Source organism: Balaenoptera borealis, assembly GCF_965194805.1.
Source record: "Balaenoptera borealis genome assembly, chromosome: 6".
NCBI lineage: Eukaryota > Metazoa > Chordata > Mammalia > Artiodactyla > Balaenopteridae > Balaenoptera > Balaenoptera borealis.
The window spans coordinates 18,373,623-18,391,227 of NC_138863.1; the positions used below are offsets into that span (position 1 = coordinate 18,373,623).

Genomic DNA, 17,605 nt, shown 5'->3' on the forward strand with positions numbered 1-17,605 from the left:
AATAATGAATTCTGATTGGGGATAGTGGGAAAAGCTTTACATAGAAGCAGCACTGAGGCTGGCCTTAACAAGAGGATCTTTCATTGTGGAACAGGGATGGGGAAAATTTTTTAGGCTCAAGTATTCAGCTCGAGCAAAACAGTAAGTTGAACAAGGTGCAAAATGAGTTGAAGGATTTCAAGCTTCTCTGTGGTGATGGAGCATAAACTGGGGGTGCATGGAGGGCGAGATGAGACAGGAGAGGTAAAGGATGAGGTCAGACCATGGGATTTATGCCTGGGAGACTCATCTCTTAAACAACTCGAGTGCTGGTGGAGACCCAAAAGAGATATCTAGTGAAGTTCAATCCCATCGTTTTATTTAAAAACAAAACAACAAAAAAAGAGGTTGGACACGTAGGTAAGGGAAATGACTTTGGGTTTATCAACAAATCCAAATCCGGGGTCCCCTCTCCTGCACTTCGTCTGGCATTCTTTCTCCTCTGCCAGCGCGACTCTGAGGGGCGCCACTACCCCTCCACCTCTCTACCAGGGGGTCCTCCAGCCTCTCTTCTTGCTTTCCCGGCCACAGTGTCCCTCCACCTCCGACGGCTCCAGTTTATCAGCTCCGTGGGCCCAGATGTCCCGCCCACATCAGGCTTGGGCTCCGCCTCAGTGTCCCAAGACCCCGCCTCCCCGTGGTTGGGGGGAAATGACCCTACTCTAGGCCTTTCGGTTTGCGCGGGCGGGCCAGCTTGCCGCGGGGAGAGTGAGAGCTCTCGAGGCCGCTCACGGTAGGTGGGGTCGAGCTCTAATCGGGGCCAGGGCCGGGGCGGGCGGCGAGAGATTGCTCGGACTCTGCGGGCTGGCCCTGGCAACGCGCTTCCTCCCCGAATTTTCCTCCCAGGAGGGACCCCCGCGCGCGGCCAGGATTCTGGGACAGGCCTCCGGGGGTGGGCGTGGGCGGAGCCGGGGGGCCGCGCGTGCGCAGCTTGCCTCCCGGCCGCGAGGCGGGGTTTGTGCGGGTACTCCTATGCGGGCAGCTCGGTGCCACCAAGTAGCCGGTTTTCGGCTTTGTTACCCTTTGAGGGGTCCCGAGCCGCGCCTCATGCAGCCGGTGCTGTAAAAATAGAAACGTGGACGGTGAAGGCCTTTCTAGTGAGGGCAAATGGAAACTGGACGCCAGGCGGGGCTCCTGGGGTGGGGCTGTGGTGAAGGGACCGAGGGCGGGGCGTGGCCCAGCCCGGACGGTCGCTGGGGTTTTGCTGCCCTCTGCAGGATGGCGGAGGAACTGCGCCGGGGGAGGGGCTCACGGCCAAGGGGCGGGACTGGGTGCCGACCCGCTTTAGGCCACCCCACTCCTCTGTTGGCCCTCGGCGCTTCCCCTCCCTCATTGAAAATAATAAACGGGTGACTCTGGTTAACGTGAGGGTTAAAGGCATTCTTGAAGGAAACAAGAGAAAGGTGAGATATAGAGGCCTCAAAACAGGACACGCGTGGTGGGAGCAGCAAACCCAGGTCTGATGCTGAATTTCTCAGACCTTTTTAGGGGGCTTGTTGATCCCAGATCCCACATTTTAAACTCCTCCCCTGCCCGCAAAAACAAAACATACTGTGTGAGGGTCCTGAGCTTCCAGGCTTTCCGAAGTGACAGGCTCGGATAGTCAACCCAATTTTGGTGACTCTTAGAGCGCACGCTGGGGAGTGCCTGTAAGGGAGAGAAGGGCTTGGCGACTTGGACTTGCTGTTTGTGACCGACTTGCTGTTTCTGACCTTGGGCAATGTGGAACTCTGGTCCCGTGAGGACTAGCTTAATCATTCCAAGATTTTCTCTTCCCAGTAGGAACAGCAGGTGGGAATGTGACTGAAATACCATCCTCTGAACACAAGGTTTTGAGGCTGCTGCAGATAAAAATCGCAATGTATATAGTTCTATTTCACCTGTCTAGTGACTGTACAAATTATGTTACAAGGCCGCGCTTCAAAAACTAGGTTATGGTTGGAAGAATAATGGCTTAGATAGAGATGAAAATGACTGGAAGAACAGCACTGTGTTAACCACGTTAATGAAATCCAAGGATTTTCATTGTTTTCTTTGTATTCTAAGATCTGCGCCACCCCCCCCCCACTTCACTTTGTGTTTATAAACTGAAATTACATCACCTTTTTTTTTTTGGCTACGCCACATCGCACACAGAATCCCTGACCAGGGATTGAACCCGTGCCCCCTGCAGTGGAGGCATGGAGTCTTTACTGCCAGGGAGGTCCACGCTTTTTTTTTTTTTTTTTTTAACCCTCAGGGAAAATGATCAAACTGCCTGTAAAGTAGCCATAGTTACTGAACATCTACTAGATTAAAGCTACAAATTTAGTTGTTGAAGTAGAAAGGTTGGTTTCCAGGATGTGCAGCAGGGCATGATATCATTGATGGCAGTGCCTTGGATGTGGATGTGGATGATGAGTGAAGTGGAGTTAATTCATGGTCTCTACCTCTGTGCTGTGTTGTGCCTTGTATTGACTTCTTAGTCATTCAGGGTCTTCTTGAAATGGGGTTGGGGCTTTTCTCCTTGCTTCTGGACACAGAGTTATTAGCTCTTTGTGTCTCATTGATCCCTTTGAGGATTTGACCAGAGCTGTGGACCTCTTCCCTCCAAATGGGTATATGCAGGTATGCACAAATTTTGCATATAATTCCAGAGGGTTTACATGCATAGACTCTAGATTAAGAATCCCTGTCTTAGAGAATGTATATATATTTAGGGAAAAAATATATTTAGGGGGCATATAAATGTATGTATGTATATATATATATATATACACACACACACACACACACACACACATACATATATTCATTCAGGAAATATATGTATATGTTTAGGGAATACATATATATATATATATATATATATACCCACACACACATATTTAAAATTCTGAGAGCTTCCAGAGGTTTTTTTTAGATTTTATTTATTTATTTATTTATTTATGGCTATGTTGGGTCTTCGTTGCTGCATGCTGGCTTTCTCTAGTTGCGGCGAGCAGGGGCTACTCTTCCCTGTGGTGCACTGGCTTCTCATTGCGGTGGCTTCTCTTGTTGCGGAGCACGGGCTCTAGGCGCAAGGGCTTCAGTAGTTGTGGCGCACGGGCTTAGTTGCTCCGCGGCATGTGGGATCTTCATGGACAAGGGCTCGAACCTGTGTCCCCTGCATTGGCAGGTGGATTCTTAACCACTGCGCCACCAGGGAAGCCCAGAGTTTTGTTTTTAGATAATGATCAAATAATTTGAATTTCCTGCACCTGACACTTATGACTTATGATGTTTTGTAAAACAAGAACTATTTCTTCTCTTCTAGAAGTTCTGGGAAAGGATAGCATTGACATATTTATTAGGAATGTGATAAAGATGCAACAAGAATGGTTTAGGTTTCAATATTGTTATATTATTAGAAAGCAGAAATACTAGTACCAATATGGTAAGGCTTAACCGCTATAGAAGAAGGAGATATTTTATGTTTTCTAGGAATTTAATACGGGAAAAAAACCACTCAAAATTCTAAATAGATTTTTAGTGGCAAGAGGTGGTAAGGTTGGTGCTCAGCTGGTTATATACTGGGAGGGTGAAGGAGAGGGGGTTGAATGTAAATCAGTGCCTTCTGTTTTCTCAGGGAGGATTTTCACAAGATGTATTTGATAGAGAACTCTCTGAGTGGTGTACCCCCAGGCCTACAGCACCCTGGGGGCACTTTGCTAAATTAAGACTCTCCTGCAGATGGAGGAACTGGAGCAAGGCCTGCTGATGCAGCCGTGGGCATGGCTACAGCTTGCCGAGAACTCCCTCTTGGCCAAGGCTTATATCACCAAGCAGGGCTATGCCTTGCTGGTTTCAGATCTTCAACAGGTGTGGCATGAACAGGTGGACACTAGTGTGGTCAGCCAGCGAGCCAAGGTAAGTGTGAAGAGAAGTACTGCTATGGGTGGCAGTGGACATAATTTCTTTCCTAGTGAAGGTCAGGGGGCATTAACGTCACCCAGCTTATTCACCTATAGGTAGCCAAGGAAGGTCAAATTAGGTTGCTACAATTCCCATTAATGTTCTGCACTTCTACCTCTAGCCCTAGAATCTTTCCATATGGGTGTGTGTGTGTGTGTGTGTGTGTGTGTGTGTGTGTGTTTCTGTAGTGCATTCAGTGGAAGGCAGAATTGTGAAGTAGGCCAGATGATCTATCTTCTTTTTGTTTTCTTCTTTCCTGTTCTGATGTTTTTATTTTCCCTTCCCTTCCTCTTCTGCCCACTGTCTTCATGTTAACCAGAGCTTTCCTTTGCTGTTACTTACCAGGGAGTCAGTTTCCTTTTAGCCCTCTCACCCTGTACAACGCTTGCTCTCTTTTTAGGAGCTGAACAAGCGCCTGACTGCTCCTCCTGCGGCTTTTCTTTGTCATTTGGATGATCTGCTTCGCCCATTGTTGAAGGACACTGCTTGCCCTGGCAAAGCTACATTCTCCTGTGATCGTGTGGCAGAGGCGCTGATACTCCAGGTGCGGAGTGAGCTCTCTGGTCTCCCATTCTACTGGAATTTCCACTGCATCCTAGCTAGCCCTTCGCTGGTAAGTGCAATTCAAATACGGGGTAGGGAAAGGGGTGCCAGCTGCTTCCCCTTCTCAAAGCTTCTCAAATGAAGCTTTAGGTGTTTTTTTTTTTTTTTTTTTGGTAAACCCCATTTGAAATTCGTCTCCAATTAGAAAACTTTCCTTGACTAGAAAGAAGGCAAAAAGGTTTCTTGACTGGTACATTCTTTCCTTTCAAAAGGAGCATAGTTTGGGCCTACATGCTTTACTGGGTATCTTTATTCGTTACTTGATTTATTCAACATTTATTAAGCATCTACTATGGGCTAATTGTTGGGTGTTCAGATCTAAAACAATATAGCCTATTCCTGGAGTTCATAATCTAATGAGAAGGTAGACAGACAGGAAACAGGATAAATTATGGTATATACTTTGATTGAGATAAGCCCAGGATGACTGAGGATCTGAAAAACCTTTTTGAAGAGAGAGTTTCTGAGCTGAGTTTTTTTTTTTTTTTTATAAGTGTAAAGTTCTTTTTTTTTTTTTTTTAAGAAATTCACGTTCTTTTATTTATTTATTTATGACTGTGTTGAGTCTTCGTTTCTGTGTGAGGGCTTTCTCTAGTTGCGGCAAGTGGGGACCACTCTTCATCGCGGTGCGCGGGCCTCTCACCATCGCGGCCTCTCTTGTTGCGGAGCACAGGCTCCAGACGCGCAGGCTCAGTAATTGTGGCTCACGGGCCCAGTTGCTCCGTGGCATGTGGGATCTTCCCAGACCAGGGCTCGAACCCGTGTCCCCTGCATTGGCAGGCAGATTCTCAACCACTGTGCCACCAGGGAAGCCCTGAGCTGAGTTTTGAAGATGAGTAGGAAATAACCGGGAGAAAATAAAAAGATCATTCTAGGCATGAATGCATTCTGAGAGGTATGGCGATGTATAAGTGTGGGGCAAGTGGGGGGAACTTCATGACTACAGGGAGCCGTGAGAAATGAGGTAGACAGTGGCCAAATCTTGAAGGATTCTAATGAGTTTGGATTTTACCCCAAAGGTGACAGGGATTCACTGAAAAACTTTAAGCAGGGGTTTAACACGATCCAATTTGTAATTTATCCAGATCACTCTGGTAGTAGGGTAGGCTATATACCGGTGTTGAGTACCTTTCTGAACATTATCTTGTCATTTAATCCTCACAACTGTCCTGTCCTGCAAGATAAGTATTATTGCCACTTTTCAGAGTAGCAAGCTGAGACTGAAGGTAATTTGTCCAAAGTCATCCAGTTTATAAATGAATGAGCTGGAATTTGACTCCCAGGTAGGTCTGATTCAAGAGCCCATTTTCACGGACTCAGAAGATAATGTCCTCTGCTCACTTGTAGCTTTCTAGGCCCCAAGAGCTTTTATTAGCAGTTAGTTAGTTGAGAGTGAAGAACTAGTTGGCAGGAATTACTTCTGCTTGTCCTTCTACCCTTTTATATAAACAGAGCTTGTTTTAGCATTAGATGACAGGGTCTTCTATGGGGGTCCTAAGGTTGTAGGTTTATCAGCAGAGGGATCTGAAGACAAGTGGGCATCATTTCCTGTCTCCCTTCTTTAGTTTCCCAGAGGTAGTGTGATGCTTTAGCAACAGTAGGGTGATGGAACAAAGTGCTTTTCAACAAACTGTTCCCTGTTTTTGATCTAGTATTTTTGACCCAAGCTAGTCTTGAGTGTTTGGAGAACTACTGCTCATTAACCTCTGAATTTTTAAGGCCCATAAACAGTGCTTAGCAAACAATAATCACTCAATTTTGTTGATTTTAATTGAACTTCTTTTGAAAATTTCCACCTTGCTTTAAGTAGAGTTTATCATCTTGTTCAAAACCCCGTAACTTTTTCTAAGTAACACCAGGAGGCACTGTTCCCTCAATAATGCTTGTTCTGGCACCAAAACATTTGGGCAGCCTTGGGGAAGCCCTAGCAATAGCTACTCTCATTTTATATCACACAGCCCTGGAAATTCAGAAGAGTGAGATTGGGGAGGCAGTTCCTGTTGGAAGCTGATGGGCTCTAATAGTTTTTTCTTTCAAAAGAATACAGTAAAGGGCTTCCCTGGTGGCGCAGTGGTTGAGAATCTGCCTGCCAACACAGGGGACACGGGTTCGAGCCCTGGTCTGGGAAGATCCCACATGCCACGGAGCAACTAGGCCCGTGAGCCACAACTACTGAGCCTGCGTGTCTGGAGCCTGTGCTCCGCAACAAGAGAGGCCGCAACAGTGAGAGGCTCGCGCACCGCGTTGCAGAGTGGCCCCCACTTGCCGCAACTAGAGAAAACCCTCGCACAGAAACAAAGACCCAACACAGCCAAAAATAAAATAAAAAAAAAAAAAAAAAAAAAGAATACAGTAAAGAACACTTGTATAATGATATAATTAAAAGTAATGGGTGAAGAAAACCTAGCTATTCTAGGCAAATTCCTCTCATTGGGGAGCTGCAATTTAAAAAGAGGCAACAGGGGCTTCCCTGGTGGCGCAGTGGTTAAGAATCCGCCTGCCAATGCAGGGGACACGGGTTCAAGCCCTGGTCCGGGAAGATCCCACATGCCGCGGAACAACTAAGCCCATGCGCCACAACTACTGAGCCCGTGTGCCACAACTAGTGAAGCCCACATGCCTAGATCCTGTGCTCCACAACAAGAGAAGCCACCACAATGAGAAGCCCGTGGACTGCAATGAAGAGTAGCCCCCGCTCGTCACGGCTAAAGAAAGCCCGCATGCAGCAATGAAGGCCCAATGCAGCCAAAAAAATAAATAAATAAAATAAATTATAAATAAATAAAAAGAGGCAACAGTGTTTAGAGTAGAATGAATCTTGGTTGGCCATGGGGAGAACAACTTATTAATAATTATGCTTCAAGGTATATTATTAAACGAAGAAGAATGCCATCCCAGGGAAATCCCTGTACCTGAGGAAGCTTTATAGGGAAAAAGTTAGAGCCAGTGGACACCGGTGAGGATGTAGGCGGATACTATTTCAGGCTTGTGTGTGTGTCTATGAGGTCACACAGTCATAATTTTTGTTTGTTACTCATTCTTGTCATAGTTTTTATTTAATTCTTTTTGAATGAGTAACTCATGCAAAAGGCAAACACTTCAAATAGCATTTAAGTGTATGTAGGGAAGAAATAGGTCTTCTTTCTACTCCCTTTCCAGTCCCTCATTTTCCTTCTCTGAAGCAACTACTGCTGTCAGCTTCTTGTGAATTCTCAAGGAAAGCCACATATATATGTGTGTGTGTATGTATGTATGTATATATACACATATATATCAGTATATATATATGTATATATGAATATACTCATATAGTCAAATACATATCTAGATATATGTATTTTCACAAATGGCAGCATTCTGTTCGCAGTGTTCAGTACCTTGCTTTTTTCACTTAGTTTTAGAACGTAGAAATCATTCACAGCAATACATTTAGAAGACCTGCCTTAATATTTTTTAATGGCAACATAGCATTTTGATGAATGAGTATATCAATGTGTATTTAACTGCTCTGCTGCTAGTAGACACTTAAATTGTTTCCATTCTTTTGTTTTTATATGTAGTGAATATCCTGTATTTACTTTTTCTATGTGTAAATGTGTGAGTAAATTCCTAGAAGTGGAATAGCTGAATCAAGGAGTATTTGCATCTTTGATCTCGCTAACGTAATGTTGTATTGTCTTCCAGAGAGACTGTGCAGCTTAACTCCTCCTAGTCATATCTGAGAGTAGGAGAGTACCTGTTTCCCCACACTCCCTACCACATTCACATTAATAATGTAATACTTTTTATGTCTCTGCAGGATATTATGGAATATACAAAGCTTTCTAACACTGAGCCCATTTCCACTTCTGGCCAACTTCTCTTCATCACCCCCTCCTCCTTCCCACTGTCTATTCTTCCTAGTATCTAATGTAATTCTTTTTTGTTGTTGTTATTGTTATCTTTGTTTTCTAATGTAATTCTTTATATTCCATATTTTAAGTTTCAAATTTGTCACCTCTTTGGCCAGATTATGATTCCCAGGAGTCATATCTGAAGGTTTTTTTGGTGGTAGAAGGAGCACAGGCAGACCTGAATTTGTAACTCAGCTCCATCACTTTGACTACTTGTATTACCTTGGATAAGTTACTGAATTTTTATGAGACTCAGTTTCTTCATCTGTAAAATGGCGATACCAATCCTGACCTTACCACAGAGATGTGAGGATTAAATAAGAGAACATATGTAATATTACTTAACCTTAGTATTATAGTGGGCCTGTGAGAGCAAATAGTCCAACTCCATAATTTGTCTTTTTAAAAAAAGACAAGGGGCTTCCCTGGGGGCTCAGTGGTTAAAAATCTGCCTGCCAAAGCAGGGGACATGCGATCGAGCCCTGGTCCGGGAAGATCCCACATGCCTCAGAGCAACTAAGCCCGTGCGCCACAACTACCGCGCCTGCGCTCTAGAGCCCGCGAGCCACAACTACTGAAGCCCGTGTGCCTAGAGCCCGTGCTCCGCAACAAGAGAAGCCATCGCAATGAGAAGCCCATGCACCGCAACAAAGAGTAGCCCCTGCTCACCGCAACTAGAAAAAGCCTGCGTGCAGCAACGAAGACCCAATGCAGCCAAAAATAAATAAATAAATAAAATAAATTTATTTTAAAAATAAATAAATAAAATAAAAATAAAAAAGACAAGAACCATGAGAGTACTTGGGGTTAAGCCATTTTCACATCTAGGTGCTATGAGAGCCAGGACTAGAATCTTGGTCTCCTAATTCCCAGTCTACTATTCTTTTCATTATATCCAAACATGATTTGTTTCATCTTGGGATTGATAACTGCCATCCTGCTCTTCTGCCTATGACATATGAACATTTCTGTGGGAAATCTGAAGATGCTGGGGAAAATTATAAATAGCTTTTCCTCTGGAGAAGATTGGCGACTCCTGTTCTATATCCACCACACTTCCTGACTTCCTTAACTGTTGTGATCTCTTTGAGGGCAGAAGCCTCACAGGGTCAGAGCGTGTATTCAGCACCCAGTAGGTATTTGTTGAATTGATTTATTGAACTGCATCTTTTCGTATGTTGCTGTCTGTAAATGAAAGGGAGGGAGTGTCCCAGCCTCCTAAAGCATTTCAAGATTTTTCTTTGTAGTATCTGTGGATTTGCTTTGAAATATGTTGCTTAACCACAGTGTTTTATTCTAATTAATTGATCTAAGTTAGGGTTCAACTAACTTTGAAATGAGTTATACCCCAATGAGTCAGAGTGGTGTAACCCAATCCTATGAAATTATTTGAGAAGTTGAAATATTTAAGGATAAAAAGCTTTTAAAAAATGCTATATAGGGCTTCCCTGGTGGCGCAGTGGTTAGGAATCCGCCTGCCAATGCAGGGGACACGGGATCGTGCCCCAGTCCGGGAAGATCCCACATGCCGCGGAGCGGCTAGGCCCGTGAGCCACAACTACTGAGCGTGCGCGTCTGGAGCCTGTGCTCTGCGACGGGAGAGGCCCGCGCACCGCGATGAAGAGTGGCCCCCACTCGCCACAACTAGAGAAAGCCCTCACAGAAACGAAGACCCAACACAGCCATAAATAAATAAATTAGTTTAAAAAAATGCTATATAGACATTGGAGTCCTATCAATAATTTCAATAATAACTACATTTAATTAGACATGGCATTGATTAAAAACTGTTTGTCATCATGTTTCATGCTGTTATATTTACCACTACTCAAAGGAATTGCTGTGAAAGTAGCCCCCAGAGAAAGGTTGGCTATTAACTCTAGGAATTTCTGTTATTTGAGTGCTGCCAGCAAATGGATGGTGATGCTGCTTGGTTAGCAGTGGCAATTATTTTCAATTCAACTCACCAAATATTGGCTTGCTTTCATACAAGTATTCACCTATTTTTCCTCCTGATCTCCCTTGAGAAGGACCAAACTTAAAACAATTCCTAGGAAAGAGAGTTGAGTCTAGAGCAGATACATTTTCCAAAAGCAGAGCTTCTGCCACATTCTGAACAGTACTTCCTGGAGGTTTAAGTTTATACTAAGGACTGAGCTGGGAGACAGTTCTAGGTTGGGATGTGCTCTGTGACAGAAAGAGGTGACGGGTGTCTATAGCTGGACCTGATTGCCGGCCTTCCACTCTGCACTGTTTACCCTGCGTTTCTTGGGTCCTGGTGCTGGTGCAAAAGCTGCTGCCACTAAACCCTAACCTCCCGCAACCCTAACACACACCCAGTGTCTTCTCCTCGACTCTGTCTTTAGAGAAAAAGAATCATTTCCTGTTAGTTTGAGCCACAATACACCTGAAGTCTTTAGTAATAAGTTTTACTAGAAAATTAATGGAAATGAAAACATACAAGTCTGAAGAGTCCAGACTTCTGATCCTGATCCTGATCCAGCTTGCACATCTTATGTGCCACTTTAGTACCTTTTCCTCACTGCAAGCCTCTGTGGGGTTTCTTGTCTAAAAGCTATCCTTTTTAGGTCTAGGGTACGGGTTGGCATACTATGGCCAACAGGCCAAACCTGGCTTGCTGCTTATTTTTGTAAAGTTATACTGGCACCCAGCCACCCTCATTTATTCCATGTTGTCTATGACTGCTTTCTTGCTGCAACAGCAGAGTTGAATATTGTGACAGGGACTGTATGGGCCACAGGGCTGAAAATGTTGACTCTCTGGCCCTTACAGAAAAAGTTTGCTGACCTCTGATCTAGGGCGTTTCTTCTCACTGCCTCCTTTAGTTCATCTCCTTGCGTGAAGGGAAAGGAACTTTCATAATACCCCCCAGCCACAAATTATCGATTTTAGCTAATTTTTTTGACGGCTAATGGACACCTTGTATAGGTGAATGGAATGGTTACTCTATATAGCTACGCATTATCATATGAGAGCATCACTCTAGCTGCAATGCAGTGTAGCCATGCTTACATCCTTCTTACCTCTGGTTAAGAGCGAGCTGTGTGGAGGGGTGGTTTATTCCTTCCTAGGATGGTCTCTTGGTGACTGGCTTGTTTCTATTACAACAATGACCTTAGACTTTGCTGCATTTGTGGGAACAGATGGAAACTCTGGCCTCATTCTGGGCTATCGTCAGCCCTGAAATGGTTCATAATTGGTGTCTGGGTCTGATTTGACTTTCACAGTTCCCTACTTTCTGTTGATATTGGTCTTCTATTACACTCCAGCTAGCATACTCTGTTTTAGTTGCACCTACTTTCTTGGAGGTTACTGGGATCTTCTGCTTTCATCTCTCAGTTTTTGCTGAGAGTTGAGTCCACACTTACCTCTCATCACCTGTATCACATCCTTCTCTTTAAATCACAACTCTAGGTTATCTATTCATACATGTTCTCCTTTATTCTTCCCATCCTTTTATCTGTGCCACAAAGAAAATCCTTGAACCTCTTTCATATACTTATTTAATTATGATATTTGTGTTTACATTCATGTAAATGGGTTGCTTGACTATGAAAATACAAGTTCCTGTGAAAACATTTGTTTTTCAGTATTTTTTCCTGGTACCTTATACCCTGTTAGGGAGTACTTTATGTTTATCTGTTGGCTAATTGGTATCTCTTCCATGGAAGGTCTCCCAACATTTGATTCGTCCTCTGATGGGCATGAATCTGGCATTGCAGTGCCAGGTGAGGGACCTAGCAACATTGCTTCGTATGAAAGATCTAGAGATCCAGGACTACCAGGAGAGTGGGGCTACGCTGAGCCGAGGTGAGAGGACATTCTTTGAGGAGTTGGGTCGGGAGTGGTACAGACAGTCGAAGAGCCTTAGCAAAGGGGGAGACTCATTTGCATTAGGGAGGTGCTTTCCCGAGGGTGGGTGCTGGGTGCTGACCAGGACTGGAGATTAGATGACACTTCTTTTGCCTCAAGTACCTGGCTGGGGCCCAAGTATCCAATAGAAGCTGTAACTGAGTCCAGACATGCCCTAGGCAATGGCAAGGAAAGACTCTGGGAAGGGCCAACAGCTATATAAAATTGCATGAGGGAAAAATGACTTGGGACTTTAGGAAGCTGCATAGCTCCAACTTCAGAATAAAAATTCAATTTCACCTGTCTTTGTGGTGGGAAAACCTTCTAGAGCACATGCCGCCACTGAACCTGTCATTTATTGCTAATCACCCTTTCCTCCTCCTGTTTGTCCTCTTCTCCCACTGGACTAGGTGTCTCTGGGTGTTGCATCTTTATCCTCTTTCCCAAGAAGTCCTGGGCTCTGTTCCCTTTCCATCTCACAGGTAGGAAACTCATTCTAAGACTCATATTTCTTTTCTGCCTCCCTTCTTGTTACAGATCGGTTGAAGACAGAGCCATTTGAAGAGAATTCCTTCTTGGAACAATTTATGGTAGAGGTAGAGTATTTGTTATTTCCTTTCTCCTTGTGCAGCTTTGCTTTACTTCCTCTTTCCAGGTGCCTGAGTGGTGACTTGCGTTTTGGGTGTTAGGTTTGCTTGCATCGTTGGAGAGCCCTTTCTGTGGAAAAGTTACCTATAGAAAGTCTGATAAAGCTTAAGATGTACCTGGGGATGATGGGGAGAAGTAGGGGGAAAGATGTAAAAGGCAAAAGTGAGCTGATTAACATTTGTAAAACATCTCTGCTAAAGTACCTAGGGATTTTGTTTGGAATTCTCTTGGAAACCTTGGTCGACCAGTTGCTAAATTTTTGCTTGCTGAGATCTGATCCCAGGTCTGGATTGTGGAGCGGGGGGCTAGTCATTATTACTTATCCGGGCCCCTTCGACATCCTGCAGTAGAGGAAGGTGAAAAGCACAGGGCTACCATTTGGGGACTGTCTTGTGGGCACAGTAGGCTGTGGAAAATCACAGTGTTTATACAAGGGGACTGGCAAAGGAATGAATGGGGAGTAGATAATTGTGGCCTGTCAGAAGCTCCTGCCTAGGTTTCCCTTCTAAGGATTGAACTTGGCCAAAAGAAACATCTATTAAATGCCAAGCAGCGGTAATATTAATAATAGTGACCTTTGATAATACCAGTCAATATTGATCTTTTTCTCTAACTCTTCTGAGACTTGTTGGTTGTACAGTTAGTACCCTAGTATTATTGCACTATTTTCTAATTATACATGTTACCCAGGTTGGTACTTTATTGTGTAAGTAAATAATGCTGTTGTAATATTGTGTTATGTATAGATTATTTATATTTCTGTCTTGTCTTCTAGGCTAATTTGTAAGCTTGTTGTGGACAGGGACTGGGACTCCTACTTCTTTTGAACCTGAAATTAGTGCTTTTCACAGGGCTGAGCAAAAAGCAGGTGATTTGGAACCTTCTGTTCTGCCTCTGTCCGTTGACTGAGCAGTAGCCTCATGATGCTTGAGGTCTTAACAGTGAGAACAAAACATGTGAGTTGAGCGCTCAGTTCATCTACTGAAGCAGTTGTAATTCTGGAGCAGAAGGAAAGCATGTGTTGCTAAGTCCTGAAGCAGAATAGGTTTCAGGTCTTCATGGGGAAAGAGAGATCATTAAACCTAAACTTGTGACAGAGAGAGATTTCCTAGGCCATTTTTCTCTCAGATAGCTTCCCCCATTTTTCTCTCAGATAGGTTTGGGTATTAAGGAGGTTAATGTAGGCTGGGATGGCATACTAGTTCCCTACCTCAGCCCCTTAGTCAAACAATGAGAGGCTTATTCTTAGCTCAGCAGGGAGGTCCCTTCCTGATCTAGTGCCTGCATACGTATCCAGCTGGGTTTCTCAACATTTTTCTCTGTGTATTTTATGCTTCAGCCATGCAGAATGGCTTTGAATTACCAAAAATGCTGTTTTCTCTAGCCTTTGTGTCTTTGCACACATTGTTCCTTTATCTAGAATGCCCAGTGCCCTGGTCTTATCTACCTTGTAAACTTCTATTAATCTTTCAAGTGTCAGCTTCAGCTTCTTTGGGAGACCTTTCCGGACTGTCCTTGTAAAGATAATCCTTCTTTCCTGCTACTATAGTGCCTTGGTTCATGCCTCTATTTTACTAGTTATAACTTTGTCATGATGCTGTTTGTATGTCTGCAAGACTGTGTCTTTTTCTACTGATCTATGGACTCTTTGAGGGCAAGGACCACGTTGAATGTGTTTCTATGTTCCCAGCACCAAACATAGTGCTTAGAAGTAATAGGTTCTCAACGAGTTTGTGGGTGAATATGTTGATAAACCTACACTGGCTGGATTTTATGAAAATTGTGGTGGTGTGGGCTGTGGATATAGTGTTGCTTGTTAGACCCATACTTGGGATCTTCAGTTATTCTCCTGATTTATTTTGCGGCTTTGGATAAATCACTTCTTTCAGAGCCTCTATTTTCTCATTTGTAGAATTGAAGTCTCATTTCTTTCATGCTATTGGGGTGGAGGAACACTGCAGAACTGAATGAGAAAGCATACGGAATACAGGTGCTAGCCCAGGAAGGGGATTGGTGTTTGGAACCAACTACTTCAAGAACTCTGGTCCTCTAGGTTCTGGGTGGATCACATCCAAACTGCATAGACTTGTAGAATTTTATTATATCTGGAAAGGATCTGGACGATAGATAGTTGTAGCTTTCCATTTCATAGATTAAGAAATTGGGGGGCTTCCCTGGTGGCGCAGTGGTTGAGAATCTGCCTGCCAATGCAGGGGACACGGGTTCGTGCCCTGGTCCGGGAAGATCCCACATGCCGTGGAGCAACTGGGCCCGTGAGCCGCAACTACTGAGCCTGCGCGTCTGGAGCCTGTGCTCCGCAACGGGAGAGGCCGCGATAGTGAGAGGCCCGCGCACCGCGATGAAGAGTGGCCCCCGCTTGCCACAACTAGAGAAAGCCCTCGCACGGAAACGAAGACCTAACACAGCCATAAATAAATAAAAATAAATTAAAAAAAAAAAAAGAAATTGGGCCTCAGAGAGGTTAAGTGACTCGCCTAAGGTCATATGGTGGTAGCTGTATGTTTAGGACCATCCACACTTCTTGACTCATAGTCTAGGATTATCCCTATTTTGTTTTGCTACTTTTACTGGTCGTACACACAAATAAGAGGAGAGTCAAGGGCTAGGATAATGTAGAATTCTTGTGACCTCTGGGATCACTGCCCTGTCCTCGGAATGTCCTGCAGAACTGCTAGAACTGAAAGGTTTCCTACCGGGACTGCAGCATTTCTTATGGCCAGTGCATCTTTTCAGTTACTCTGCTTGCCTGGGGTCCTACAAACAGGACACAGAAGGGTCACGGGGTCACCCAAGACTGAGCTGAAAGGATGTGCCATCAAAATAAGCAACATAGGAAGATAAACAAACCAGGGACAGAGAGCTCGGGATGAAGGTGCAGGGGGGCCAGGGCTGATGTCAGAGGGCCATGCGGTCAGTGTCTGGGGTCTGTTTTTCCTACTTCTCGTTAGGACTATTGCTAGGCAAGAGGCCATTGAGATAGGGCACAGGAGGCAGTAGGATGGGAGGTTTCTAGGATACTAAGGCCAGGAAGAATATTTAAGGATCGGACAGGGGTTACTTCTCCACATTTAGTCCTTTTGTTTTTCCTCTCCCCTTAGGAGCCTGATTTTCATTTCCAGGGAGCCCAAGGGGGCCAATCGATGGTGGCCTAACTAGAGGGGGATTCCTGGCAGTGCCCATTCAAGTCAGGGCTGGCCCTGTTCTCACAGAAGGCAACATCCCCATGTAGAGCATTTCCTAGGACTAGGAGCTAGGAATAGAAGACCAGTCAAGGAATTGGGGGCTATTACTACATGCCAGTATGAACAGTGTTAAAGAGGAAGTTTAGGATGAGTGGGCTGGCATGGCCCACGCTCAGCAGGGTCCACTGGAGGGAGTTCCTTCCCCTGGCCGCGTCCATGCCTCCCTCTCTTCATCTGGTTGCCATCAGGCTGTACGGCTGCTGGCGTGCTCTTTATTTATTTATCCCAGTGTAATGGGGTGAGGAGGGAGCTGGCCTAAGGCTGGCATTCCGAGGCCATGCCACGAGCCACAGGCGGTTTGCATGGGTGTGTGAGTCACTGGGGCTGCATGCTGCTCAAACCAGACGCGGCTGGGCTCAGGGACAGCAGGCAGCCCAAAATAGAGCCCCGCCCTCTGCAGCTGGCAACCCCTGGCTGGGAATCAGCCCTGGACACCGAAACCTGGGCAGTTGCGTGAAGTTGGCTTCCTCGGGGAGGGAGGCCTTAGCAGAGATAGAGATTTTTGCAGTTCTCTCCTTCTCTATCTTCAGAGGAGAATATTCAGCATAGCAGTCACTCCTGTTACTGCTTTCTGAATGCCTTGTAAGACTTAAAGAATCTGTTCCATGTAATATCTTAACCAATTTCTATTATATAGTTATAGTTCTACAACTATAGTTAACATTGATTTGACTCAGCATCCTAAATGTAGCCATGGCCTTTGTGTCCTGTCTAGTTTTAGTTAGTATTTTCACCCCCTGTCTGGTTGCAGCCTGATTCTAGAGCAGAGACTTCAAGCTATGAAGATATTCATTGCTGTTCTTATGAAGCTAGAGCTTATATCAAAGACACCTGGGGAAGATACAGAGTTCTTTAACCTGAAAATTGCTATCCTGTTAAGTTCACAGACAGCTTCTACTTGGTTTCCTTGGGTGACTCTCCATCCTTTCCCTACCCTCAAATGTTAGTGTTACCTAGGATTGGGTCCTCCATCCTCCCACCCTTCACTCTCTTTCTCTCTGGGTGATCTCATCCAGAACCCAGTTCCAGCTATCAGTAGTACACCCCTGAGTACCAGTTTTATATCTCCACTATGTTTCAGGCCCATATTTCTTTCTGCATATTTGACATTCCCACCTGGATGTCCCAAATGCAATACCCTAAACGTGTCCAAAATTAATCATCTACTCTCCCCAAACCCAGTTCTCTTCTATATTCCTTATCTTGGGGAATTGTACCATTATCCATTCAGTTTTCTAAGCTAGAAACTTGGGAGTTATCCCCTCTTCTCTTTGTCCTTACTTCCAGAGCCTAACTTATTAACCCTTTTTTGAATCTGCTCTTCTTCTCTATTCCGGCTTCCATTGCCTTAGA

General features: G+C 44.7%; 1 protein-coding gene across 7 annotated transcripts in view; it reads left to right on the top strand.

Moving 5' to 3' along the window:
• Nucleotides 1-85: 85 nt before the first annotated feature.
• Nucleotides 86-17,605, top strand: part of NHEJ1 (non-homologous end joining factor 1) — a 75,807-nt gene continuing 58,287 nt past the window's right edge. For 4 of the 7 annotated variants that reach the window (XR_014245968.1, XM_082396732.1, XM_082396733.1 and 1 more), the window contains exons 1-5: nucleotides 86-772; nucleotides 3,751-3,927; nucleotides 4,373-4,585; nucleotides 12,161-12,299; nucleotides 12,879-12,937. Coding sequence is in view for 4 of the 7 variants with exons in the window: in XM_082396732.1 (XP_082252858.1) it covers nucleotides 3,751-3,927; nucleotides 4,373-4,585; nucleotides 12,161-12,299; nucleotides 12,879-12,937 (588 nt within the window). In the remaining 3 variants the exon portion in view is untranslated. Of the gene's footprint in view, nucleotides 773-3,646; nucleotides 3,928-4,372; nucleotides 4,586-12,160; nucleotides 12,300-12,878; nucleotides 12,938-17,605 lie in introns of all 7 variants that reach the window. The other 3 variants (XR_014245967.1, XR_014245969.1, XM_082396731.1) reach the window with 3 other exon arrangements.